Source organism: Oncorhynchus clarkii, chromosome 5 (assembly GCF_045791955.1).
Source record: "Oncorhynchus clarkii lewisi isolate Uvic-CL-2024 chromosome 5, UVic_Ocla_1.0, whole genome shotgun sequence".
NCBI classification, from domain to species: Eukaryota; Metazoa; Chordata; class Actinopteri; order Salmoniformes; family Salmonidae; genus Oncorhynchus; species Oncorhynchus clarkii.
In genome coordinates, this window is record NC_092151.1 from 20269794 (window position 1) to 20297126 (window position 27333).

The window sequence follows — 27333 nt, forward strand, 5'->3', positions numbered from 1 at the left end:
GATGGAAACAGCAAATTTGTTGGTAAACTTTACAAATATCGACAAAACAAAACACATTAGACAAGGTGGGATATTTTTTGTGTCTGAACTATGCGAGTAATGGCGGTGGAAATGCTTTCATGGGCAAATATTGATATAATAACCACCATATCGAAGTAAATTTGAGAGTCACGTGATGACGTGTGTGGTCCTCACACTACGACTAGGGAAAGAATTAAGTTTATTAGGCAACAAATTAAATAAATTATGGTAAACTTCACAGCGTGGTGAAAGTGGAAGGCGATAAGCTTGGTGCTCCTTTCCAATACATATCGAGGGTCTTATTCTGGTGACATGATGATTGAGGCATGCCATTTGACAAATTAAAAATAATCTTGCACTTTTGTTCATAATAATCTCACATGTAGATTATACCCACACTGTATGTGCGAGCTGCTGACTGGACCGCACATGCCAATACTTGAATGGGCACATTCACTACGTAACACAATTTGTTCTGTGACAAAACCATCAGTAGAGTTGAAAATGCAATGAAAACCCATTTAACTTGATTTTGTTTTTTTATTCGGTACATAGGAATTTAACCACAAAAGTTATTTTTATGTGCACTACGTCGCCACGCAGACTAATTCGCAACCAGTCAGATTTGTATCATATTTGCATGAAGATCTGTGGCCAATAGTATGGAACCCTAGCTTGAGACCAGCTGGCAGGTAATGAACAAAAACAGAATATGTTCATATGCTTGAAGAAATAATATCTGGAACTAAGAATATCTGGGGTGTTTGACAAAAATGGATAATGAATTTGACCATACATACATTATTTTATAGTGCTGGAACACCTAAAGTGCTTCATACACCAAAAAGAGTTGTTCAGACAAGCAAGTCTCATTTTAGATCACACACATCTTGTTCAATAGAAGGGTACAGCTGATTTAAATTACCAATGACAATGTTTAAGGGACACCACAGAGAGACTGCAAAGTGTTCATGTTCAGGTTGACATCAACCCACCTATAAATTATGGAATGGACTCCTCCATGCCTGTCCAAACACTCAACTGGCCATCTGTGTGTGTGTTGATCTCTGGAGGTGTGTGTTTATCCTTCCCAGGGAGGGCTACGTCGTCCGTCCACGTCCGTCTCTACGTGATACAACATGTCAGCCAGTGTATGTTCGATCACCGCTCCCCAGCCCATATCACTCATCTGAGGACACAAACACACACACACACACACAAATCAATCAAACCTACAACCTCAGTGACATCAAAACTACAAGTATCTATATTTCTTGTCTAATTAAATACAAATAAGTATATGTACAGTGCTTTCAGGAAATATTCATAGACCTTGACTTATTACAGCCTGAATTCAAATTGGATTTGATTTATTTTTCTCTAACCCATCTAAAAACAATACCCCAAAATGACAAAGTGAAAACATGTTCTTAGAAATGTTTACAACTGTATTTTAAATTAAATACAGAAATTATTTACATAAGTATTCACACCCTTGAGTCAATACTTTGTAGAAGCACCTTTGGCATCGATTACAGCTGTGTCTCTTTCTGGGAAAGTCTCTAAGAGCTTTCCACACCTGGATTGAGCAACATTTGTCCATTATTATTTAAAAAATTCTTCAAGCTCTGTCAAATTGGTTGTTGATCATTGCTAGACAACAATTTATCAGGTTTTGCCATAGATTTAAGTCAAAACTAACTTTGCCACTCAGGAACATTCTTCTTGTCTTCTTGGTAAGCAACTCCAGTGTATATTTGGCCTTGTGTTTTAGGTTATTGTCCTGCTGAAAGGTGAATTCATTTCCAAGTGTCTGATAGAAAGCAGACTGAACCAGGTTTTCCTCTAGGATTTTGCCTGTGCTTAACAATGTTGTTGATCCACCCTCAGTTATCTCCTATCACAGCCATTACTCTGTAAATGTTTTACAGTCACCATTGACCACATGGTGTAATCCTTGAGTGGTTTCCTTCCTCTCTGGCAACTGAGTCAGGAAGGATTCCTGTATCTTTGTAGTGACTGGGTGTATTGATACACCATTCAAAGTGTAACTAATAACTTCAGCATCCTCAAAGGGACATTCAGTGTCTGCTTTTTGTTTTACCACTCTACCAATAGGTGCCCATCTTTAGAGGCATTGGAAAACCTCCCTGGTCTTAGTGGTTGAATCTGCGTTTGAAATGTACTGCTCGACTGAGGTTCCTTACAGATAATTCCATATGTGGGGTACAGAGATGAGGTTAAACACCATTAAAACATAATTTAACATTATCATGTTAAACACCATTATTAGTCCATGCAATTTATTATGATAATTTTTAAGCACATTTTTACTCCTGAAGTTATTTAGGCTTGCCATACAAAGGGTTTGAATACTTATTGACTCAAGACATTTCAGCTTTTCATTTGTATTAATTTGTACAAATTTAGAAAAACTATTTCACTTTAACACTATGGGGTATTGTGTGTAGGCAAGTGACAAATGTGGAAAAAGTCAAGGACTTCTGAATGCATTGTGTATGTCTTTGTGCACTCACTGGCTGGTACTTGATGTCTTTTGGAGGGTGTTTGAAAAGTGGTCCAAAGTTAACTGAAACCTGGGAGAAAAGAGGGATAATCATTACAACGTAATTAAAAAGGAAGTGGGCATCCTTGGAGTAGATAGTGCTACATATCACAACACCATAAACCTCTGGGACATAGTATTACTTACAGTGCTGTGGAGGGAGATGGAAGGAAAATATAACCCTTCTAATAGTCACACACGCACACACTACTAACCGTGCAGCCCCGGTAGAGAGAGATGGCAGGGAAGTAGAGACCCTCAAACAGGTTTTCATAGGCCAGACCCAGGTTAACCCCATTCTTATAGAACAGCATCTGGAGAGGAGAACAGAAGTATCAACAAATGGAAATGCCAATCCTATACATATTATGTTAATGTATTTGATAAGGTCAACCAATAGGAATCATAAAAATTGGCAGTGCATTCTAAGATAATCGCCATTGCTTTGAACGTGAATGTCTGATCTATTGGTTGTAGTTCTATGCTGGAGCCTCACCCTGCTGGGGGTAACAGTCTTCAGGCTCTTCTCTGCCTTGTCCACATAGTCCTTCTCCTCAAAGTACAGGTAGCTCTTAAACTTAATCAGCGCCTGAAAGAGCACACACACAGGGATGAGATGTCAAGTCTCATAACTACAACAGAGAGTGGATGTCTGCTATTCACAGTTAATCATTAATAAAAATAGAAAACATACCTTGTCCTTGTAAGTGTCCGGCAGTGCCTTGGCTGTCTCAGTGCCATCTGGTAGTTCTATGAAGAAGCCCAGCGTGTCTCCCTGTCCGTAGCCTGAGGAGTAGTGTTTCCCTACAGACTGGTGGAACCGTGTCCCCTTCTTACTACGCCATGAGTAGCTGAACTTATCATAGCCCAGGGGGGCTTGCAGGTTACCTACAACACACACAGGTTACTACATATCCTGTCTCCATGTGTGTATGCACGTTTGCGTGTGTATGTGTGCGGTACTAACCCAGAGGCTGAGACCAGCCCAGTCTGGCTGCGGTGTCCGGGGGCATCTCATCGATGGAGACCTCAAAGTACCAGGATCCTTTCCTGACACCGTGGGAGGCTCTGACCATGGAGTAACCCTTCTCCCCTGTCACTGTCAGACGGTCATCTGAGATCTTCAGCTGTGGGGCTGCAGACATATATACACACACACACGCACAAAGACACCCCACACACAAACAGAATTCTCAGAGAATGTGACAATAGACATTACTGGGTAAGGCTAATCACGAGAAGCCCATATCCACTACAGGATTTCCTGTGTGTACCTCTGTCGTGCAGGGCTAGCAGTACTCTCTCGTAGAGACAGGCTCTGTAGAGGTCTCCGGGGATGGGTTTCCCAGCCCAGCAGTCCAGCTCTAGTTTCTCTGGGTCGGGGGCGTGGGGGTCTGGCTCTGCTAGGATGTAGCGGTAGCCATCTTTGTTGAAGGGGTGCTCCAGAGGGTAGCCATGGGGAGGAAGACGCTGGGCCGAGAACAGAGGGTCACTACAGAGGGAGAGAAAGGAAAAATGGAGTGAGTTAGTGCGCATTATGGACAGAAAGGGTGAGGGAAGGAGAAGTAGAGGATAGAGAGAGTCACATTGATGGCATATTATCATACATCCGATAAGTCTTGTAAGAATGTTTCAGATGAACTACATGTTCACTCATTAGATGATTCTCCAATATAACGTGTTCCTGCATATAAATACTTAGGCATTTGGATTGATGTGGATTTGACGTTTAGAAAACAGAGATGAGCTGGTTAAGAAGCTAAGATTTAAAGTTGTAATTTTCTACAGAAACAGATTGTGCCTTTCTCTAAACAATGGGAAGCAGATTATTCAATTAACCTTTTTATCTGTTCTTGAATACGGTGAAAATATTTATCAAAGTGTAGATGCCATCTACCATAGTGCCCTTCATTTGTTACAGGTGACAGTTCTGAGACTAATCACTGCATCCTGTATCAAAAGGTTGGCTGGACTTCGCTAAAGACCCATAGAGCTCTACATCACTCCCTTTTTGTTTACAAGGCCCCAGATACTCAACTAGTCTAAAGAAGGCTAGTTGTATTGCTTCTTAAATCTGAACAACAGTTTTCAGCTGTGCTAACATAATTGCAAAAGGGTTTTTTAATGATCAATTAGCCTTTTAAAATGATAAACTTGGATTAACTAACACAACGTGCCATTGGAACACAGGAGTGATGGTTGCTGATAAATGTAGATATTCCATAAAATCAGCTGTTTTTTTGAACGGTAGTGTGTGTGTGTATATATATTAGTTTGGGTATAATGTGTATATTTACATTGTATATAAGGGGCACATTTGTAAAAGAGACCTTGGTCTCAATATGTCTTCACTGTTAAAATAAAGGTTACAAAAAAAAGTTCAGACCTATGAGAACACTAAGGACATCTGTGTTGTACCTGCGTGTTCTCTTAGCTGCTCCAGCTGTGGCGCCCTCCTGTTGTTGCTGCTGCTGCTTACGCTTGGCTCCTCTACCTTTACCTGGGCCAGGGGCCAGACCACCTTCACACCACACACACAGGTTACACTATAGAACACACACACTTTCAGCACCATCAAAAAGTCACCCAGGAGGTACAAGCGTGGATTGAGCAGGGAGGGACACCACATATTAAAGGAGAAATGCAGACACACAGAGGAAGCAAAGGGATTAATTCACACCATGGCTGTGTCCCAACAATAACAGCCTCCTTCTGTCTTTCCTTTACCACTCACCACTGGGCAAGAAAAGGAAGGAGGAGGCTGTTCCAGAGTATTGGAATGAAGCCCGGGAACTCAGGAGCAGAAAGCCAGAGGAAATTATATCATTCAATCAGTCCACCAATCAAAAGCCAGATCAAAAGGGTAAACACTTCAGGGCACCAACATAAGCGGTGAGCAGGTGAGGGATGGGGTTACAATTGGAGCAGGATGAGGTTGCCTGAATATGCTGATCAAAAGGTCAGACTGCATTTTGCCCCTAAATTGTTTGGGTAAGGAATGGGGGAGACTAAGCTGATCCTAGATCTGTGCCTTTGGGCAAATTCTACCTGGAGAGTTACGATTGCATGAAACACAGGGCTCAGAGGCAGATACCAAAACACCACATCATATTCACCTGAGAAAGAAGGTCCACCTGGAACGCAACACAGCATGTATATAGCATTTATAACATGAGAACTTTTTAGGGCTTCTTCAGTGTGGTATTATGCTCTGTGACACATTGATAACTAATTCCATGAAAAACAGCGTGTGTGTGTGACATGTGTTGTGTGTTTAGTGAGAATGTGTTGATGTGTGACAGTGTGTGTTGATGTGTTTAGAGTTACCGTTGAGCCCTCCAGGAGTGGGAGCAGTGGTGGTCTGTTTCTGGTTGTCGTAAGACGGTCCAATGTTGCCCAGGTCCTGAGATGAAAAATCAACCAACTGTCAGCATCACTGTTTGTGTGGGTGTATGTCTGATGTGTTTTCCTACCTGGTCCAGCAGGCCAAACTTGGGGTAGTCCTCCTCTGGGTCCTTACTGCCTGGGTCTGGGTGCTCCTTCACCAAGAACACATCCCGCTCTTTACTCTGAAACCCAAAAAAGTCAAATAAAGACAGGATCTGTTTCTAAATGAAAGTCCACATACTTTTTCCAATGGTGTAATAGTGAAGGTTTAGTGTGATGTGTGTCGTTTGGTGCATCTGTGTAAGTCAATGGTTGCTCTCATACTCACCATGGTCTTGACTAGGTTGTTGGGCCATGTAAGTTTTCCAGGTCTCTGTCGGGTGGTCATACACTCCCAGTACTTATCAATGAACGGGATGATGTCCTGCAAGGAAAGAGAGTGTGTACCGGAAAATATTACATTAACATATCCAGTGTTTTAAGCATATGAAAAACATATGCAAACTGCGTGTAATATCTTGACATGACATGTAAAATCAAGCATTTCCAAAGATCACGAATTTGCTTCTCAAAGTGTATCGCTGTGGGTTCTATGTTGGGACTGTTGAGAGGACTGACCTTGTCTTTGGAGAACATAGTCTTGGGGTGCTCCTCCTGAGTCCTGGAGCTCCATGTGAGGTTAGCCAGAGCAGTCAGACACATCTCCTTCAGGTCTGAAACACACAATGACACCCAATCAGTACATCAATCAATAACAGACCATCAATAAATCACCAAACTCTCACACACACAGAAGTGTATCAGCTGAATGAGAACACCCACTGGCTTGTTTCCGGAGGAAGTAGGTGTTGCCACTGTGATGACACACGTTACAATGGAAAACATAGTTGGTCATGAAAGGCAGACACGTCCTGGAGAGAGAGAGAGGGAGAGAGAAAGACTAATCAATTTTATTTCAACCAGTGGTCTTGACTGGTTATTCAAGCTCAAGGGGGCTAATTCAAGGTCTAACAAGCTTAGTCTTAGAATCAATTAGCCAAAGGCCTCTATAGTTTGAGTTACAAAGTGAGCTAGACATACGCGGTGTCAATGCTGAAGGTGTCGGCGGTGAACCACTTCATACAGAGAGCACACTGCAGCTCCACCTCTCCCTGGTGCCTGCCGCTCTCCTCGTCCCCAGAACCTGTCTGGGTGTCAGCTGCCTCCAAACCCTCACTACCCGGATCCTGAGGAGGGGAACACAGGAAAAAGTGTTCATTATTGCTCCTGTCGGTGAAAAGAGATGCCCAGAGAACTGTTATATTAGAGGTGTAGTACCATGGCCTCTTTGCCATTCGATGACTCAGTCTCCAGGTTGCCTGTCAAGTCCCCAAATCCAGCATCACTGAAAGTAAACAAAGATATGACATGAACATTAACTGGTTAGCTACAAGCTATGGTGAAAGCTGGGATAACTGATCTGCAATTAACCTTCATATTCTTATATTTAAGACTAGCTGTGGTGTGGACCATCAGCATGCGTCGGGACTGCGCTTATATGGACAAGAGCTAGTCTGGCGGTAAACAAAGTGCTCAAAGGTCATTTATTTCATATTTTGGATACATGACCGTTTATGTACACAGAGAAAAGTTTGTCAGCACTCAGGGAGATTTTTCCTTTTGTAAGTAACAATAGTAATGGAGAAAGATGTGTAGGGTTGAAGAAGATTCCGCCTTTAATGGCGCAATCAGCAGTTGTTACATCCATTTTTGGACGTATAACATAATATGTACGCATTGATTTTTGAAGAATAACTCAAATGCCTCATGAGCTTAGCTCAATTGTTGTACCCCTTCAGAATCAAAAACACAAGCTTTTTTACTCAAATGTTTGTTGACAAAGTAAATGTAAACAAACACTATGACTATAACGCATAAAGACATGGTTAAAATTATCATCTTGATATCATGGAGTGTCAGTGGTTGCATCCATAGTTCGGTCTATGAATTTCGGTGGTTACATTTCTCAGCTTTTTACCTAACAGGGGCGGCGAAGTGGCTTTGTTATTGTTTCTACTGCTTAACTAAGCATCCATCTGCACGCCGCACGTAACATCTCGGACCAGAGCTAACTAGGTAGCTATTTTCCCTTGGTTTGCTAGCTATGTTCTGCAGGATTCATGCTAGAAATGTATTTAGAAGCAGATATTGAACAAAGAAATCAACCTGTACCTTGATACTTTAACTAGTCGATTACAAGTTAGCTTACAAGTTGGGAAGGCATTTGAATGAGGCATCTAAGTTAGCTTGCTAACCAGCTAACGTTGGCTAACGCCAGCGGGCTAGTTTGTTGAGAGAAAGCTAGCTAGCTGTAATTGCAATATTTATGAATATTGATCTGGTTGTCCACCAAAAAAACATATATTATGAACCAAAACCCTGGTCTTTCACCGTTTTAACGGAGACTTACCCGTCCCCGGTCTCTGGTTCAACAACAGAAGCATTGGCCGCTTCTCCTTCCGACGCCATGTTTCAAATCAATAAAATATGACATCTCGCGAGACGTTTTGGTGTTAGACGCAGAGCGCTGATCTAGGGTCAGTTTATTTTTGGATGTAAGCATTGTACATGTATTGAGGTAGGTGAAATATGAGCCTAGATCAGTCACAATTACTTGTAAACTTCTGTGAAGTTGTGTCACGCTCTGGGCTGTTATTTTCTAAGTGTGATCATTGGGACGTCCCTACCACTGCTACGATGGTCCTCATAAATAAATAACCAACACTATTGCATTGTTGTAGTACATATATTTTGAGTCAAAATCTGCATCTATAAATTAAATAGCAATTTTTTGTTTGAACACAAATAGGCTTACATGTATGACCACAGACAACCGCCTCCTAATTTGTGGTTAAACATGTCTATAACACCTCTATTACCAACATCACTGGATGTTGAGTTTGCAGAAGACACAACAGTGGTAGGCCTGATCACCAACAACGAGACAGCCTATGGGGAGGAGGTCAGAGACCTGGCCGGGTGGTGCCAGAATAACAACCTATCCCTCAATGTAACCAAGACTAAGGAGATGATTTTGGACTACAGGAAAAGGAGGACCGAGCACGCCCTCATTCTCATCGATGGGGCTGTAGTGGAGCAGGTTGAGAGCTTCAAGTTCCTTGGTGTCCACATCCCCAACAAACTGGAATGGTCCAAACACACCAAGACAGTCGTGAAGAGGACACGACAAAGTCTATTCCCCTCAGGAAACTAAAAAGATTTGGAATGGGTCCTGAGATCCTCAAAAGGTTCTACAGCTGCAACATCTGGTTGCATCACTGCCTGGTATGGCAACTGCTCGGCCTCCGACCGCAAGGCACTACAGAGGGTAGTGTGTACGGCCCAGTACATCACAGGGGCTAAGCTGCCTGCCATCCAGGACCTCTACACCAGGCGGTGTCAGAGGAAGGCCCTAAAAATTGTAAAAGGCCCCAACCACCCCAGTCATAGACTATTCTCTCTACTACCGCATGGCAAGCTGTACCGGAGTGCCAAGTCTAGGACAAAAAGGCTTCTCAACAGTTTTTACCCAAAAGCCATAAGACTCCTGAACAGGTAATCAAATGGCTACCCGGACTATTTAAAAAATATATATATTTCACCTTTATTTAACCAGGTAGGCTAGTGTAACAGTTTAACTTTAGTTCGTCCCCTCGCCAGGCTCGAACCAGGGACCCGCTGCACACACTGACAACAGTCACCCACGAAACATTGTTACCCATCGCTCCACCAAAGCCACTGCCCTTGCAGAGCAAGGGGAACAACTACTTCAGGTCTCAGAGAGAGTGACATCACCGATTGAACCGCTATTAGCGCGCACCACCGCTAATTAACTAGCCATTTCACATCGGTTACACTAGTTGAGAACAAGTTTTCATTTACAACTGCGACCTGGCCAAGAATAAAGCAAAGCAGTTTGACACATACAACAACACAGAGTTACACATGGAATAAACAAACATACAGTCAATAATACAGTAGAAAAAATCCATATGCAGTGTGGGCAAATGAGGTAAGATAAGGGAGGTAAGGCAATAAATAGGCCATGGTGGCGAAGTAAATGCAATATACCAATTAAACACTGGAGGGATTGATGTGCAGAAGATGAATGTGCAAGTAGAGATACTGGGGTGCAAAGGAGCAAGATAAATAAATACAGTATGGGGATGAGGTAGTTGGATGGGCTATATTATTTGCATTGTGTGCCTCCCCCAACCCCTCTTTTACGCTGCTGCTACTCTCTGTTTATCATATATGCATAGTCACTTTAACTATACATTCATGTAAATACTACCTCAATTAGCCCGACCAACCAGTGCTCCCGCACATTGGCTAACTGGGCAATCTGCATTGTGTCCCGCCACCCGCCACCCACCACCCACCACCCACCAACCCCTGTTTTACTCTACTGCTACTCTCTGTTCATCATATATGCACAGTCACTTTAACCATATCTACATGTACATACTACCTCAATCAGCCCGACTAACCGGTGCCTGTATATAGCCTCACTACTGTTATTACTCACTGTCTTTTTACTGTTGTTTTTATTTCTTTACTTACCTATTGTTTACCTAATACCTTCTTTTTTTTAAATTGCATTATTGGTTAGAGCCTGTAAGTAAGAATTTCACTGTTGCATTCCACGCACGTGACAAATACACTTTGATTTGATTTGTTCAACAATGTAACGCCATTCAGATATTCATGGCCAGTTTCCTCCATTCTAACCCTGAGGACAGCAGAGGTACACAGGGCACCATTATACCACATAGGCGTGTGGCTAAAAGTGTGGCAGACAGATAGACCATAATGGAATCCTATTGCTGTGGATTGCTAAGATCTCCCCTGAGTATGGTTAGAAGTGCTTTTAACTGTTGTTAAGTAAATTATATAGTTATAGATTCTCCTCCTTCTCTCTCTCTCTCTTGTAGTGGAGCCCATCTGTGAGGTGGAGTGATAAGAGGCGGGGTCGAGGGGCTAAGGAGGAGAGGGAGGGATGAGGGGTTAATTGAGAATTTAACAGTACCCTCTGTATGCACATTCAATTCTCAATTACACCATGACCGTCAGGACACATACATTTCCCTAAAGAAGAGGGATGCGGGTGGATACTAGTTGATTATTTCAGCATAGTCCCCTAGACCCTTCTATCGGTATAGTTAATATTATCTAACCACAATGCATGATGGCTATTCTGACACAATGTTGATGGATGAATGAAACCTTTAATTAAGCTTATGGAGACAAAAGATAGACCTGAGCCTGGCTAAAGTAAAATAAATCGACAGAATCGCTCCCTCTTCTATTGTCTTCTTCCCGCCCTCCTCACCCCCCCTTCTCTTCCTCAGCTCCTCTCACCGCTCAGTCAGATTCTGATACAAGTTTTATTTCATTTTTAACAACATGGAAGGTCAATAAAATATGCAAGGTAAATACGTTACATTTTAAGTCAAGAATATAGAATAAAGTTCAGAACAATTTGATGCGCTAGTCCTTAATGCTCTTTCTTCGACCCTGGACAAGCTTGGTGTGGGTTGAGTGCTTGGTGTGGTTTGAGTGCTTGGTGTGGGTTGAGTGCTTGGTGTGGGTTGACTGCTTGGTGTGGGTTGAGTGCTTGATGTGGGATGAGTGCTTGATGTGGGATGAGTGCTTAGTGTGGGTTGAGTGCTTGGTGTGGGTTGAGTGCTTGGTTTGGGTTGAGTGCTTGATGTGGGATGAGTGCTTGGTGTGGGTTGAGTGCTTAGTGTGGGATGAGTGCTTGGTGTGGGTTGAGTACTTGATGTGGGATGAGTGCTTGGTGTGGGTTGAGTACTTGATGTGGGATGAGTGCTTGGTGTGGGTTGAGTGCTTAGTGTGGGTTGAGTGCTTGGTGTGGGTTGAGTACTTGATGTGGGATGAGTGCTTGGTGTGGGTTGAGTGCTTGGTGTGGGTTGAGAAGTGTGAAGCTCTTCACCACACATATTATGTACGGTCCCCCTCGTCTTCTCTGGTCCTGCTGGACAAAGGCCTCGGTCAGGGAGGGTCAGGCCTACTGGTGACATCTGCTAATTGTCCCAGTGGGCCGGCCACTCTTCTCCCCTCAATACCAACCGCTCTGCAGGGGGTCACTGCTTGGATGACGCTGGGAGATGCCATCCTGTTATCCCACCTTTACGATCTGGCCTGCTCCACAGGGGGCATTTATACCCCTCATGTACCCCTCCAGAACGACTCTTCGTGTTGGACCTTCTCATCCCCCATTTACTCACTCGCTGGAGACTACAGATTAGTAGAAGTCATATTACTAATGTATGGCTAAGGACAGGACTATTAATAAGGCTTTATAGTGCTTTTATAGAGCATTCCTGATAGACGATTCAGATATCTGGCATGTAGGCTGCAAAGAATGTACAGTACATTTATTTGGAAGAGGACTGATAGACTGTACTGCGCTGCACCACCTAAACAGCACTTGGGTCATTCCACCAATTCGGTGCCTTTTGAAAACAAGGTTTGATTTCACCTAATTTTAACATTCATTCACAAAGAGCACATGTTAATCTTCATTAAAAAACGTTTTTAAACAGTTCTCCCCATCTTTAGAGGTTAAATAAAAAAAATGACTATAGTAGGTGCCTATTAAGAGCCAGATAAAGTAACAGGGTTAACCATAACAGGGTTTACGATTTAATCTTGAATCAGCCATGAATCCCCTCGTGAACATGGGAATAGAAGCTTGATGTGTGAAACAGGGTGTGGCAATTGAATGCAAGCTTCATAATTGTTACATTTCTAGCCTGTCTATATATATATGGGTAGCACAGTGTTGCCGTGTTAGGTTCAATCCACTCAGTTTTCCACCACAGCTCACCTGCTTTTACACTAGGAGTTTACTATTAGATGTTCAATGTTTATTTTAAAATATATATTTAAAAGGAATAGTTTCGCCATATTAAAGTGAGGGACAGACTTGTGGTCAATATTAATGATTTAGAGTCTAAGACATTGGGGGAGAAGGGGGTGCTAAACTGACATAATGGAATTGTTTTAAGATGGTCATACTATGGATTATTTAGGTATCTGATTTAGAATTTTAGGACCCTTTAGGTATCACAAAAATATAGATATATTTTCTTGGGTAAAATATAGATTTTGGCCTTTACTACTAAAGTCCATAGAAACGCATTGAATAAAACATTCAGAAATGGCAAAAAGGACAGTCCAAAAATAAAATTAAAAAACAAGGTTTTGAAGTGTTTGTCCTAAATCTAGGAGATATTTATTTTAAACTCTGGAAATATATATATTTTTTTTTATACATATTTAACCCATTATTTTGGTAGGACCAAAACTACCTTCATACTTCCCATTTTTCCCCAGTCCCGTAACACTTGTTGAGGTCAGAGAGCAAAACAGAGAACACCACCATGTTCGTGAAAATCTCCCCTTTCCAAAACAGTTTGGACGCTACCAAACAGAAGTTGGCACATCAACTGTACCGAGTTCAGACTAGTTTCCTGACACTTGTGGGGTTCGTAGAGCAAAACGGAACATCATCGTATGTTTGTGAGAATCTCCCCTTTCCATAGAGTGGTCAAAACTGTTTGGACGCTACAGATGTTTTCGTGAGAAGACTGATTTTCGGATGTCTCATGCTCTGTCAAACACCTCTCTAGCTCTACCACCGATCACCACAGATGTAGAAGTGAGACACTGACAGATGCTGTCGATTGAGATGCGTCCAATGCAAAAAACAGATATCTAAAGCTTAAATGTATGGATTTTGATGGCAATTAAATTATGTAACTAGATTACCGAGTAGGGGGTATATTAGAGGGCACTTAATTTAATATAACAGGCTTTTAAAATTTTATTGCTGCACAATTTCTACTTGAAATATCAAAGGGATGCAAAAGGCACTAATTTCGGGGAACAACCCACTTATCCAATGTGCACATATCAGTGGGATTTATTATTATACAAACTTCCCCGTGGATCTCTCTGTGGTCATATTATGCTTTGTGGTTGATGTTGCTTCTATGGTTTGTTTGAGAGATGAAAGATACTAAGAGATTTTACATAAAAATATGTGGATTGGTTTGAAATCTAGCCTACAGTCCACAATAGGATAGTAATAGGTTCCCACTTCGAGCCTGCCAGGTATACTTGGAAACAGTGGAGAGAAACTGATACACCAATGAAGAACACATTTGGAGAACCGTTCTCAAGGGATTCTGAAACTATGTGTTCTAACAGTAGGCTACAACAGCACAAATTACGACAGGGAAATAAGCTCCAAGTTAACTAATAGGCACAAAATGCTTTAGTTAGGTCTTAAGTTTCATACTGTTGAGCAGACAGATGGGCTATTGCACTCATAATCGTGTTAGTTGTAAATGTGTGGACCTCTAATCATAGCTAAGTGTTTGTGTGATTAGACTCACTACAAAGCTATACATTTTAACCACATCCAATAAAAAACACAAATGTTTCTATTGATATTCGTGCACAAGTGAAGCAGCATCACTTTCACTCTGAGAGGAGTCGATTACTTAGAATGACAACCAGAGTTCACGTGTCCTACCAGCGTAAAATCACACAATTGCAAATAATGACAAGCCAAACGACAAAAAGGAACACGGTTGTAAAGAAAACGGCACATTTTAACCAGATGCTCTGCAATAAATAACCGAGACATCTGAGGGCGCTCATTAGCATTTTAAAGTGCCCGCGCAGGGGTTCCTTCTTCCACGCACTCCGCCAGTGTTGTTTGTTCGTGTGTGTGTGTCCGTGCGTGTTGCGCGCGCCAAATTACGCACGCAGGAAGGAGCAAGTGTTTTTTCTTGCAGAGCGCAGCCGTGCACTTGTAATTGTGGAAATGTTAATTTTATGCGGGGTAGCGGCGTGTGCTTGACCTGTATAAATTGAGGGGCGCCAGCGCAACAAGAATCAGACACGGGGATGTAAGGTGGCGCGCGCAGTGGTACTCGAGTTATCTACCACCTCCTTCACTGAAAAACGTGCGCATTTTCGTCCAAATTTACACAACAGATAATTAAAATGCAGCCAGAAAAGTTGTCACAGGTTAGCAGAACCTCTTTCTCTGTAGCAGACATCATGGATCCGTCTAAATTCACTGGGAGTCCAAGCAGTACCCATCCGAGCCATGGTTCAACTGCTGAGAGTGATGTTGCAAGACAGACCACAGGTAGGAGTGTTCAGTTATTATAACTATTTCTTTTGAAAACTTAAAGGGTTTAAAAGCCATTTACTTACTAGTTATATTTTATAAATAAATATTATCCTTAGATTGAGATATAGGGTTGATGCAGAAGTTTAGTTTATAGACGTAGCCTAGTACTGCTACAGTTGATACAGTAGTATTAGTTATTTCCCAGAAGGCAGTGTTGAGTTATTTATTTTTGGCCCAGCCCTCAACAATGAACTTTTAACATTATTCTTTATCAGCATTCAACCCATATCATCATAACTGCAGATTAGAATGGTTGGGGTCCTTCTCTAAACTCACTATTTTAATATTCAGGTGGGGCAGCCATTCCAGAAAGCCATTCCAAGAGAGTAGAATTCCCAAGTGGTCCAGCAGCCAGTAAATGCTCCACCACAGTGGACTCAGTGGAAAGGGAGTCTCACCCTGCATCTGTGTGCCGTAGCCTGGAGAGGTCAAAGGGCAAGTCACGGCGGGTTCGGACAGCGTTCACCTTGGATCAACTACACATTCTAGAACATAGTTTCCACAGCAGCCACTACCTGTCTGTGTTCGAGCGCTACGCCATCGCCTTGATGCTCTGTCTCACAGAGACCCAGGTTAAGATCTGGTTCCAGAACCGACGCACCAAGTGGAAGAAAGAGTGTGATGGGAAAGGGCTGCCTGAGCAGCAGCTCCAGTGTGGGGTCAGATACCCCTCACCTCCTCCTATCTATCCTACAACCTTTCCACTGTACAACAAAATGCATTTTCACCAGGGACCACAGATTCAAATATTCACGCCACCAACCTTCCTCACTCCACAATACAACCATCATCAATTTTAGATGACAACATTTTTAGCTTTCCATTTGCACAAATTATGGTTGTGGTTTCAATCAGATTGAGCTCACAGTTTAGACACTATAACCTGCTATGTCATAAAGGTATTTGTGCAATGTAATAGGCCACTGTAAATTAATATCAGTATTTATGAGTTACTATTTATGTGTTGTTTAAAAGCCAGTGGAAAACTATGTCAATCTATTCCATATGCCGAAGGATTATTGCTGTGAAATGTTAAATGATAGGGTTATTTTCTTATTGTTAAAAGGTGTTGACTTATTTGGATGTAATGTCCATACACAAAGATTCAATATTTTTGTACTGTACCAATAGTGTTCTTCTTCACAATTTAAAGAAGTAAAAAAAGAAATCAATCTTGAATGATTTATTATGCAAAAAAGACACAAGCACAAGTAAACACACACACACACACACACACACACACACACACACACACACACACACACACACACACACACACACACACACACACACACACACACACACACACACACACACAGAGGAGACGATGGAAGACAGATGTGGAGTGGATATGATAGTAATAGCCACCAATCCTAGCAGTTTCCTGGTCTCTGAGATGAGAAACAGCAGCACTCATAGAGGATGATGAGAAAGCATACAATCAGACCAGCAGGAGCACGCACACAAACACACACACACACACTGGATTCGTCCAGCCGGGGCACATCTGTTTGCAATCCATCATATGCTCTCTGTTAGCCGCAGATGTCAGAGAGCCATCAGTTATCTCTAGATTAAACAGTGTATGTTTTTACTTTATTTAAATATATAGAGCTATATAAAAATTATTATATATTTTTTTTCTGTAATTCTACTAGCCACCTAGCAATTTTATGAGTAGGCTTTAGCCCATATAGATTCCCAATCTCCCAACCTCATAACTAGCTACCAAGAAGCCATTTCAGGCTATCAATCAAGTTAGAGTAGCTAGCTTGTCTAACAATCTTAGCTGGCATGCTTGCTGGCAAGGTTGGTAGACTTTAGAAAAGCAAGCAATAACTAAACGTGCTGAATAAGACTCACATTCCTTCCAATCTGTTACCCAGATTTTAGCAGCCATGCAGAGAAGCATATTTTGTTTCTTTAAAAAAAAGAACCACAAGTCAGGAGGATACAGACAGCTCAAGATATGCCTAGATACGCAGAAAGATATATAGATATTTTTTAAACAGAGAATTAGACACAATGATTATGGCACAAGATTGCAGGAAAAAGCACAGTACTTTGTGCCCTTTTAGTATTTTGGGGAGCATGACACTCCTGGACTCTATCACCCTCATTCTCTGTATCACATTCACTGACAGAAATCTTTAAAAAACCGCTGAGCACCCTCAGCGGTCCTACCTCCCACGGTTATGGCCGAGACACAGATACAGATGATACAGTACAGAAAACAGTATGACTGATCGGACTGGGTAACTGGTCACATGCTACAGTAATTAAGGAGGTTTTTCCATCCTTGAGGCTTCGACATTAACATACCTTCCAAATCATAAACTATACAGGAATGCACAAGTGTAACTTTAATACATTATCATATTAACAACAATTGAGAATAAGTAACGTAGAGCTAAGTACATAGACTGCTGGATTGCCTTCCAGAGCTCATAGCATTAATGTTCACTGACTTTTGATGATCTATGAATAGCAGCTTTCTATCTTCTGTTTGTACATCAGATCAGATGTGTGTTCATTGATGCATGGCCTTGATGAAGTCAAGATGACCCTCCTGCTAACACTGCAGGCTGACTCAGTGCTCCAGACTAGAAATAAAGAAAGTAGATATCCCAGCACATCTGGTGTAGAAGTAGAATGCTTAGATATCACAGCACATCTGACTGTCATAACTACAATATCATAGGAGAAATAACTCTGGAACTTAGTGGCCACCAGACTCAGTAGTCTCCAGCATGAGTTGTCGGTGTGATTACTGTAGGGGGCATACTTAATCTGTTAACTAGAAGATAAAGTCTCTGAGGAATGAATAGCAATAAACACATTAATATGTTATTACTGTTTATTGTCATATTTTATCACAGATATCAACTTAAACCTCTGGGGCCATTCTCATTCAATGTTTCTAGCCTGAACCCAGTCTTAAGCAAAGACCTCACAAGGAATCAGATGCAACCCACCACTAGGTCCCGACCCACCATTGGTAACCAGTGTAAAGTCGTATTTTTTTTAGCAAATTCACTTCCAGTTCACACCCTTCTTTCACACTCTTATCTCTCTTTTTCTCTCTTTATCTTCTGTTTTCCACTTGAGAGCAGAGTAGGAGACAGGGACAGGTCCTGACATCTCTGTATGACCTGTAGGCATGTGGAGCTGAGCTGGGTTGTTTGGGTCAGTGTGTGTGTGGGAGTGTGTATGTGTGTGTGTGTGTGTGTGTTTACCAGGTCTGCTAAAACACTTATTCCCAACCACACGATTTGGGCACATTCTTAAACATGGAATGAGTTTTCCTCTCCAATAAAATGTTTTCCTTTTTTCTGAACTCATTGAAAAATGGGTCCTGGGTGGATTCAGTAGACTGACTCACATTTGTCTTTTTGTTGCAAGAGTATAGTACTTACTCTGGAAATTAATTATTGTCAACTTCTGCATTTAAAGGTTTTTCTAAATTATTCTCTCTCTCTCTCTCTCTCTCTCTCTCTCTCTCTCTCTCTCTCTCTCTCTCTCTCTCTCTCTCTCTCTCTCTCTCTCTCTCTCTCTCTGTCCCCTCTCCCCTGCAACGTGACATGTGGAAGACCCCCTCCCCTATGTTGAGTGGAGAGAGGGAGAGGGGGTGCCTGCGGAGGAGTGAGAGGGCGAGTAAAGACGGGAGCCAGGAGGTGTGCTGTGTTACTGCTACTGAGACTCCAGACTCCTGCATGCGTCTGTGTTTCCTTTCTTCGTTCTCTGCCAGAAGACTGCTTTAAAACCCTGAGCCCACAGCTCTTTCCTGCTCCACCACCAAACAGGCCTGCGCTCTGTACACATCTGCACACCAAACCTTTCACCGCAGCTTTCTACAAACCAAAGCATTTTACACACCAAAGTTTTATACACATTTTTTTTCAGACTCCATGGCTACTGGAAGGAACCAACCAGAACTCATCTCTTCAAGCTCTCAGAGACTCTACAAGACAGACTGACTCCAACTGAGACTTCTTCTACACCTGAGGACTGTTGTTGGATGTTCTGTGTTGTTGCTCGTCTAGCAAATGCAAGTCATCTGTTAGCTGACGGTTCTGACTGGTCTGTGTGAGAGACTGTGGGTGGCCTGGGGCCTTTTATGCTTCACTGAAACAGGAGTTGGGCTGAGGAAGCTTCTCTTGCCTTCCTAGAGCTGGGGTCAGGTTCCACTGCCAGTGCTGGTCTTGGTAAATCTGGTTCAAGTCTGGTTTAAGCTGTAGGCTGATTTAGTCCAGTCCTGCTTCTGAGTGTAGTAAGACGATGAGGGGGGCATTGTTGGGTTTGTCGGTGTCTCTGGCCCTCTGTTGCTGTGTTCTAGGCTGGGATGGAGGTGTAGAGGGACAGGACACCACAGGTGTCCAGACACAGGTGAGACAGGCTGGACCTGTGGAACATGGGAGAGAGTGGGAGGAAGAGAGAGAGGATGTTATGATGGATGACCCTGGTACGGAGGTGGAGGAGATCAAACCAAAGAAGAAGAAATCCATAGAGGAGGTGGAGGCAGGTGAGAGGTGACTCCTTTAGTTCTTGTTCTCCTCTTCTTCTTCTTCTTCTTCTTCTTTGTCCTTTATCCTTTTCTTGTCCTCATTCTCTCCTTGATTGTATATTCATGGAGGTCCATCAACTAGCCATCCCTGTTACAACCTCTTGGGGACAAACTTACCAAACACTTGGCCCAGTTTTCCCTTGTTAGAGCATGTTCACTAACATGCGTGGAGACCTTGACCTTGAGGTATTGTCAGAGATGAACATGGTCTAGTAGAGCTCACAGCTGCATGTGTCACACACTGATGAGCTACAGACGGATCTTAATTTGATCACTCTTTTGTTGATGAGAAATGTCCTGCACAGCAGGAAATACAAACTTGCAGTGTACTTGAGTTTTTAAAAGTTTTCTAAAGTTTGTGGTTTCCGCATTTACATTTCAGACTAGAGTTGCCCTAACAAAAACTGTATCAACCCCTACAAAGATGTCCATTAATTATAATCCACATAATAATTCACATGTCCTGTTGCTGCAGGTTTATTTCCTTTCTGTAGCAAACTGGCTCAAATTAAGATCCTACATCAGTACAGACACACGGCTGTGTTCAAGTTGCAAGTTTTAATGTCACGTGCACATGTACAGTGAAATGCCTTTCTTGCAAACTCTAAACCCAACAATGCAGTAATCAATGTCAATTAAGTACTAAAAATCACATAAATGAGAAAAAAACACACAATAAATAAAAATAAGAAATAAGAAGAAAACAAGAAAGTAAGAAGCTATATACAGGGTCAATTCCAGTACCATATTTACAATGTGCATGGATACTGGAGGAATAGAGGTAGATATGAATAGGGGTAAGGTGACTAGGCATCAAGATATATGATGGACAGAGTAGCAGAAGTTTATATAATGCGTGTACCTGAGTGTGTGTGCGTGGGTGTAGATTCAGAATAAACATGTCTGCATGTTATGTGTGTGTTGGAGTGTCAGTATGCGTGAGTGTGTAGAGTCCTGTGAGTGTGCATAGAGACAGTGCCACATATAAAATACAAGGGTCAACTCAGATAGTTTGATTAGCCATTTTGTTAGCTGTTATGACTTAGGGATAGAAGCTGTTCGGGAACCTGTTGGTGTGGCTAGAGCATTTAACGATTTTCCGGGCCTTCCTTTCACACAGCCTGATATAGAGGTCCTGAATGGCAGGGAGCTCAGCCCCAGTGATGTACTGGGCTGTCCGTACCACCCTCTGTAGCACCATGCGATTGAGGGCAGTGCTGTTGCATAACAAGCAGTGATGCAGCCAGTCAAGATGCTCACAATAGTGTGTGCAGCTGTATAACGTTTTGAGGATTTGAGGGCCCATGCCAAACCTTTTTAACCTCCTGAGGGTAAAGAAACCATTTTAAGTCCTTAGTGATTAGGACACCGAGGAACTTGACGCTCTCAACCCCCTCAACTGCAGCCCTGTCATTTTGGATGGGGGCGTACTCGCCCCCCGTTTCCTATATTTCACGATCAGCTCCTTGGTCTTACTGACGTTGAGGGAGAAGATGTGGACCCGGCACCACACTGCCAGGTCACTGACCTCCTCCCTGTAGTAATGGCGCCAGAGGGGATGACTGGCGCTTTACGGGCTCAAAACCAACTGTGCAATTATTAATATTTTTCTGCATTGTTTGTAACTTATTTTGTACATAATGTTGCTGCTACATAATGTTGCTGCTACGGATTACCAACAATGACGAGACAGCCTACAGGGAAGAGGTGAGGGCCCTGGGAGTGTTGTGCCAGGAAAATAACCTCTCAATCAACAAAACAAAGGAGCTGATTGTGGACTTCAGGAAACAGCAGAGGGAGCAACCCCCTATCCACATCGATGGGACCGCAGTGGAGAAGGTGGAAAGCTTAAAGTTCCTCGGCGTACACATCACTGACAAACTGAAATGATCCACCCATACAGACAGTGTGTGGTGAAGAAGGCGCAACCTCAGGACCCAGAATATATTTGGTTTGGCACCTAAAACCCTCACAAAGTTTTACAGATGCACAATTGAGAGCATCCTGTCGGGCTATATCACCGCCTGGTACAGCAACTGCACTGCCTGCATCCGCAGGGCTTTCCAGAGGGTGGTGCAGTCTGCCCAAAGCATCACTGGGGGCAAACTACCTGCCCTCCAGGACACCTACAGCACCCAATGTCACAGGAAGGCCAAAAAGATCATCAAGGACAACCACTATCCGAGCCACTACCTGTTCACCGCTATCATCCAGAAGGCGAGGTCAGTACAGGCGCATCAAAGCTGGGACCGAGAAACTTAAAAACAGCTTCTATCTCAAGGCCATCTGACTGTTAAATAGCCATCACTAGAACCTTAGAGGCTGCTGCCCTAGATAGACTTGAAATGACTGGTCACTTTATTAATGGAACACTAGTCACTTTAATAATGTTTACATATTTTACATTACTCATCTCATTTTAATTGTTTTATTTATTTCACCTTTATTTAACCAGGTAGGCAAGTTGAGAACAAGTTCTCATTTACAATTGCGACCTGGCCAAGATAAAGCAAAGCAGTTCGACACATACAACGACACAGAGTTACACATGGAGTAAAACAAACATACAGTCAATAATACAGTATAAACAAGTCTATATACGATGTGAGCAAATGAAGTGAGATAAGGGAGGTAAAGGTAAAAAAAGGCCATGGTGGCAAAGTAAATACAATATAGCAAGTAAAACACTGGAATGGTAGGTTTGCAGTGGAAGAATGTGCAAAGTAGAAATACAAATAATGGGGTGCAAAGGAGCAAAATAAATAAATAAATAAAATAAATACAGTAGGGAAAGAGGTAGTTGTTTGGGCTAAATTATAGGTGGGCTATGTACAGGCGTAGTAATCTGTGAGCTGCTCTGACAGTTGGTGCTTAAAGCTAGTGAGGGAGATAAGTGTTTCCAGTTTCAGAGATTTTTGTAGTTCGTTCCAGTCATTGGCAGCAGAGAACTGGAAGGAGAGGCGGCCAAAGAAAGAATTGGTTTTGGGGGTGACCAGAGAGATATACCTGCTGGAGCGCGTGCTACAGGTGGGTGATGCTATGGTGACCAGTGAGCTGAAATAAGGGTGGACTTTACCTAGCAGGGTCTTGTAGATGACATGGAGCCAATGGGTTTGGCGACGAGTATGAAGCGAGGGCCAGCCAACAAGAGCGTACAGGTAGCAATGGTGGGTAGTATATGGGGCTTTGGTGACAAAACGGATTGCACTGTGATAGACTGCATCCAATTTGTTGAGTAGGGTATTGGAGGCTATTTTGTAAATGACATCGCCGAAGTCGAGGATTGGTAGGATGGTCAGTTTTACAAGGGTATGTTTGGCAGCATGAGTGAAGGATGCTTTGTTGCGAAAAATGATTGGATTGGAGATGTTTGATGTGGGTCTGGAAGGAGAGTTTACAGTCTAACCAGACACCTAGGTATTTGTAGTTGTCCACGTATTCTAAGTCAGAGCCGTCCAGAGTAGTGATGTTGGACAGGCGGGCAGGTGCAGGCAGCGATCGGTTGAAGAGCATGCATTTAGTTTTACTTGTATTTAATAGCAATTGGAGGTCACGGAAGGAGAGTTGTATGGCATTGAAGCTTACCTGGAGGTTTGTTAACACAGTGTCCTAAGAAGGGCCAGAAGTATACAGAATGGTGTCGTCTGCGTAGAGGTGGCTCAGAGACTCACCAGCAGCAAGAGCGACATCATTGATGTATACAAAGAAGAGAGTCGGTCAAAGAATTTAACCCTGTGGCACCCCCATAGAGACTGCCAGAGGTCCTGACAGCAGACCCTTCGATTTGACACACTGAACTCTATCAGAGAAGTAGTTGGTGAACCAGGCGAGGCAATCATTTGAGAAACCAAGGCTGTCGAGTCTGCCGATGAGGATGTGGTGATTGACAGAGTCGAAAGCCTTGGCCAGATCAATGAATACGGCTGCACAGTAATGTTTCTTATCGATAGCGGTTAAGATATCGTTTAGATATCGTCATATGTACAGTTGAAGTCGGAAGTTTACATACACTTAGGTTGGAGGCATTTAAACTTGTTTTTCAATCAATCCACACATTTCTTGTTAACAAACTATAGTTTTGGCAAGTCGGTTAGGGCATCTACTTTGTGCATGACACAAGTAATTTTTCCAACAATTGTTTACAGGCAGATAATTTCACTTATAATTCACTGTATCACAATTCCAGTGGGTCAGACATTTACATACACTAAGTTGACTGTGCCTTTAAACAGCTTGGAAAATTCCAGAAAATGATGTCATGGCTTTAGTAGCTTCTGATAGGCTAATTGACGTCAATTGGAGGTGTACCTGTGGATGTATTTAAATGCCTACCTATAAACTCAGTGACTCTTTGCTTGACATCATGGGAAAATCAAAAGAAATCAGCCCAAAACATTGTAGACTTCCACAAGTCTCATTGATCCTTGGGAGTAATTTCCAAATGCCTGAAGGTACCACGTTCATCTGTACAAACACTAGTACGCAAATATAAACACCGTGGGACCACGCAGTCATACCGATCAGGAAGGAGACGTGTTCTGTCTCCTAGAGATGAACGTACTTTGGTGCAAAAAGTGCAAATCAATCCCATAACAACAGCAAAGGACCTTGTGAAGATGCTGGAGGAAACAGGTACAAAAGTATCTATTTCCACAGTAAAATGAGTCCTATATCGACATAACCTGAAAGGCTGCTCAGCAAGGAAGAAGCCACTGCTCCAGAACCGCCATAAAAAAGCCAGACTAAGGTTTGCAACTGCACATGGGGACAAAGATCATACTTTTTGGAGAAATGTCCTCTGGTCGGATGAAACAAAAATAGAACTGTTTGGCCATAATGACCATCGTTATGTTTGGAGGACAAAGGGGGGTGGGGGGCGGGGGGGGGGGACTTGCAAGCCGAAGAACACCATCCCAACCGTGAAGCTTGGGGGTGGCAGCATCATGTTGTGGGGGTGCTTTGCTGCAGGATGGACTGGTGCACTTCACAAAATAGATGGCATCATGAGGAAGGAAAATTATGTGGACATATTGAAGCAGCATCTCAAGACATCAGTTAAAGCTTGGTCGCAATTGGGTCTTCCAAATGGACAATGACCTCAAGCATACTTCCAAAGTTGTGGCAAAATGGCTTAAGGACAAGAAAGTCAAGGCCATCACAAAGCCTGACATCAATCCTATAGAAAATTTGTGGTCAGAACTGAAAAAGCGTGTGCTAGCAAGGAGGCCTACAAACCTAACTGTTACACACGCTCTGTCAGGAGGAATGGGCCAAAATTCATCCAACTTATTGTGGGAAGCTTGTGGAAGGCTTCCCGAAACGTTTGACCCAAGTTAAACAATTTAAAGGCAATGCTACCAAATACTAATTGAGTGTATGTAAACTTCTGACTCACTGGGAATGTGATGAAATAAATAAAAGCTGAAATAAATAATTCTCTCTACTATTATTCTGACATTTCACATTATTAAAATAAAGTGGTGATCCTAACTGACCTAAGACAGGGAATGTAAACTTTCGACTTCAACTGTGTATACTGTATTCTATTCTATTCTACTGTATTTTAGTCTATGCCGCTCTGACATTGCTCGTCCAAATATTTATATATTCTTAATTCCATTCCTTTACTTTAGATTTGTGTGCATTGTGTGTATTTTTATGAAATTGTTAGATATTGCTTGTTAGATATTACTGCACTGTTGGAGCTAGAAACTCAAGCATAACATTTGATAAACATGTGTATGTGACCAATAACATTTGATTTGATTTGATTTGCTACCGTCTCACATGACTGAAAATACCTTCTGGACATCAGAATAGCGATCACACACCTCAAACTGCACAAAGATTTTTTTCTTTAACGAGTCTGACGCAAGGAATATACTGCTTTCTTGAGACCAGGCCCGAATGCCCATCCTTTGCGTGAAGAAAAGACAGAGAAAAAGGGGGCGGAGGTCGGGTGCCTTGTGAGAATTTGTAGGCGAGTGAGTAAACCTCCACTTGTCTCACCATGATCTGTTTCACCTGTCCTTGTGCTTGTCTCTACCCCTTCCAGGTGTCGCTTATTATCCCTGGTGTATTTATCCCTGTGTTTCCTGTCTCTCTGTGCCAGTTCGTCTTGTTTTTCAAGTCAACCAGCGTTTTTGTGTCTCAGCTCCTGCTTTTTTTCTCTCTCTTTTCTCACCCTCCTGGTTTTGACCCTTGCTTGTCCTGACTCTGAGCCCGTCCTGCCTGACCACTCTGCCTGCCCTGACCTCGAGCCTGCCTATCGTCTTGTATCGTTTGGACTCTGACCTGGTTTATGAACTCTCGCATGTACCCAACCTGCCTTTTGCCTACCCCTTTTGCTATAATAAATATCGGAGCTCAAACAGCTGCCTCCTGTGTCTGCATTTGGGTCTCGCCTTGTGCCCTTATACCACCACTACCATCCTTACTATTGGCCAACGTGCAATCATTGGAAAATATACTGGATGATCTACAATTAAGACATAAAAAACTGTAATATCTTATGTTTCACAGAGTCGTGGCTAAACGACGACATGTATAAATAGAGCTGGCTGGGTTTTCCGTGCATCGGCAGAACAGAGCAGCTACGTCTGGTAAGATAAGGGGCGGAGGAGTGTGTCTATTTGTCAATAACAGCTGGTGCGTGATCTAATATTAAAAAAGTATTGAGGTATTGCTCGCCTGAGGTAGAGTAGGTTAGGGAGGGTTTGGCCGGTAGGGATATCCTTGTCTCATCACGCACTAGTGACTCCTGTGGCGGGCCGGGCGCAGTGCACGCTAACCAGGTCGCCAGGTGCACGGTGTTTCCTCCGACACATTGGTGCGGCTGGCTTCCGGGTTGGATGGTCGCTGTGTTAAGAAGCAGTGCGGCTTGGTTGGGTTGTGTTTCCGGAGGACGCAGGAGTTGTAGCGATGAGACAAGATAGTAACTACTAACAATTGGACACCACAAAATTGGGGAGAAAAGGGGGTAAAAAAATATATTCAATCTTGCTGCGCCCTCAGACGAACCATCAAACAGGCAAAGCGTCAATACAGGACTAAGATTGAATCCTACTACACCAGCTCTGACTCTCGTTGGATGTGGCAGGGATTGAAAACTATCATGGACTGCAAAGAAAAGCCCAGCCGTGAGCTGCCCAGTGACGTGAGGCTACCAGAAGCTAAATGCCTTTTATGCTCACTTTGAGGCAAGCAACACTGAAGCACGCATGAGAGCATCAGCTGTTCTGGATGACTGTGTGATCACGCTCTCTGTAGCGATGTTGGCAAGAGATTTAAACAGGTCAACATTCACAACGCCGCGGGCCAGACGGATTACCAGGACGTGTACTCAAAGCATGCACAGACCAACTGGCAAGTGTCTTCACTGACATTTTCAACTTCTCCCTGACTGAGTCGTAATACCTACATGTTTCAAGCAGATCACCATTGTCCCTGTGCCCCAGAAAGCGAAGGTAACCATTCTAAATGATTACCTCCCCGTAGCACTCACGTCGGTAGCCAAGAAGT

At 42.8% G+C, this 27333-nt stretch overlaps 2 protein-coding genes across 2 annotated transcripts in view; one reads left to right on the forward strand and one right to left on the reverse strand.

Annotated features, from left to right (window-relative positions):
• Window positions 1-973: 973 nt before the first annotated feature.
• LOC139408498 (set1/Ash2 histone methyltransferase complex subunit ASH2-like) lies at window positions 974-8492 on the reverse strand. Its single transcript, XM_071152468.1, has 17 exons — window positions 8424-8492; window positions 7292-7358; window positions 7055-7200; window positions 6797-6885; window positions 6593-6687; window positions 6303-6398; window positions 6061-6156; window positions 5915-5990; window positions 5704-5721; window positions 5006-5108; window positions 3862-4079; window positions 3555-3722; window positions 3282-3475; window positions 3084-3176; window positions 2803-2901; window positions 2559-2618; window positions 974-1210 (listed from the first exon to the last, which is right to left on the reverse strand). The coding sequence occupies exons 1-17, from the start codon at window positions 8480-8482 to the stop codon at window positions 1103-1105; spliced, it is 1785 nt and encodes a 594-aa protein (XP_071008569.1). The 5' UTR covers window positions 8483-8492; the 3' UTR covers window positions 974-1102.
• A 10432-nt stretch (window positions 8493-18924) lies between these two features.
• The window catches only part of LOC139408495 (inactive carboxypeptidase-like protein X2), a 34925-nt gene continuing 26516 nt past the window's right edge, over window positions 18925-27333 (forward strand). Inside the window, exon 1 of the mRNA XM_071152464.1 lies at window positions 18925-19770. Coding sequence (XP_071008565.1) covers window positions 19527-19770 — 244 coding nt within the window. The 5' untranslated portion in view covers window positions 18925-19526. The remainder of the gene's footprint in view (window positions 19771-27333) is intronic.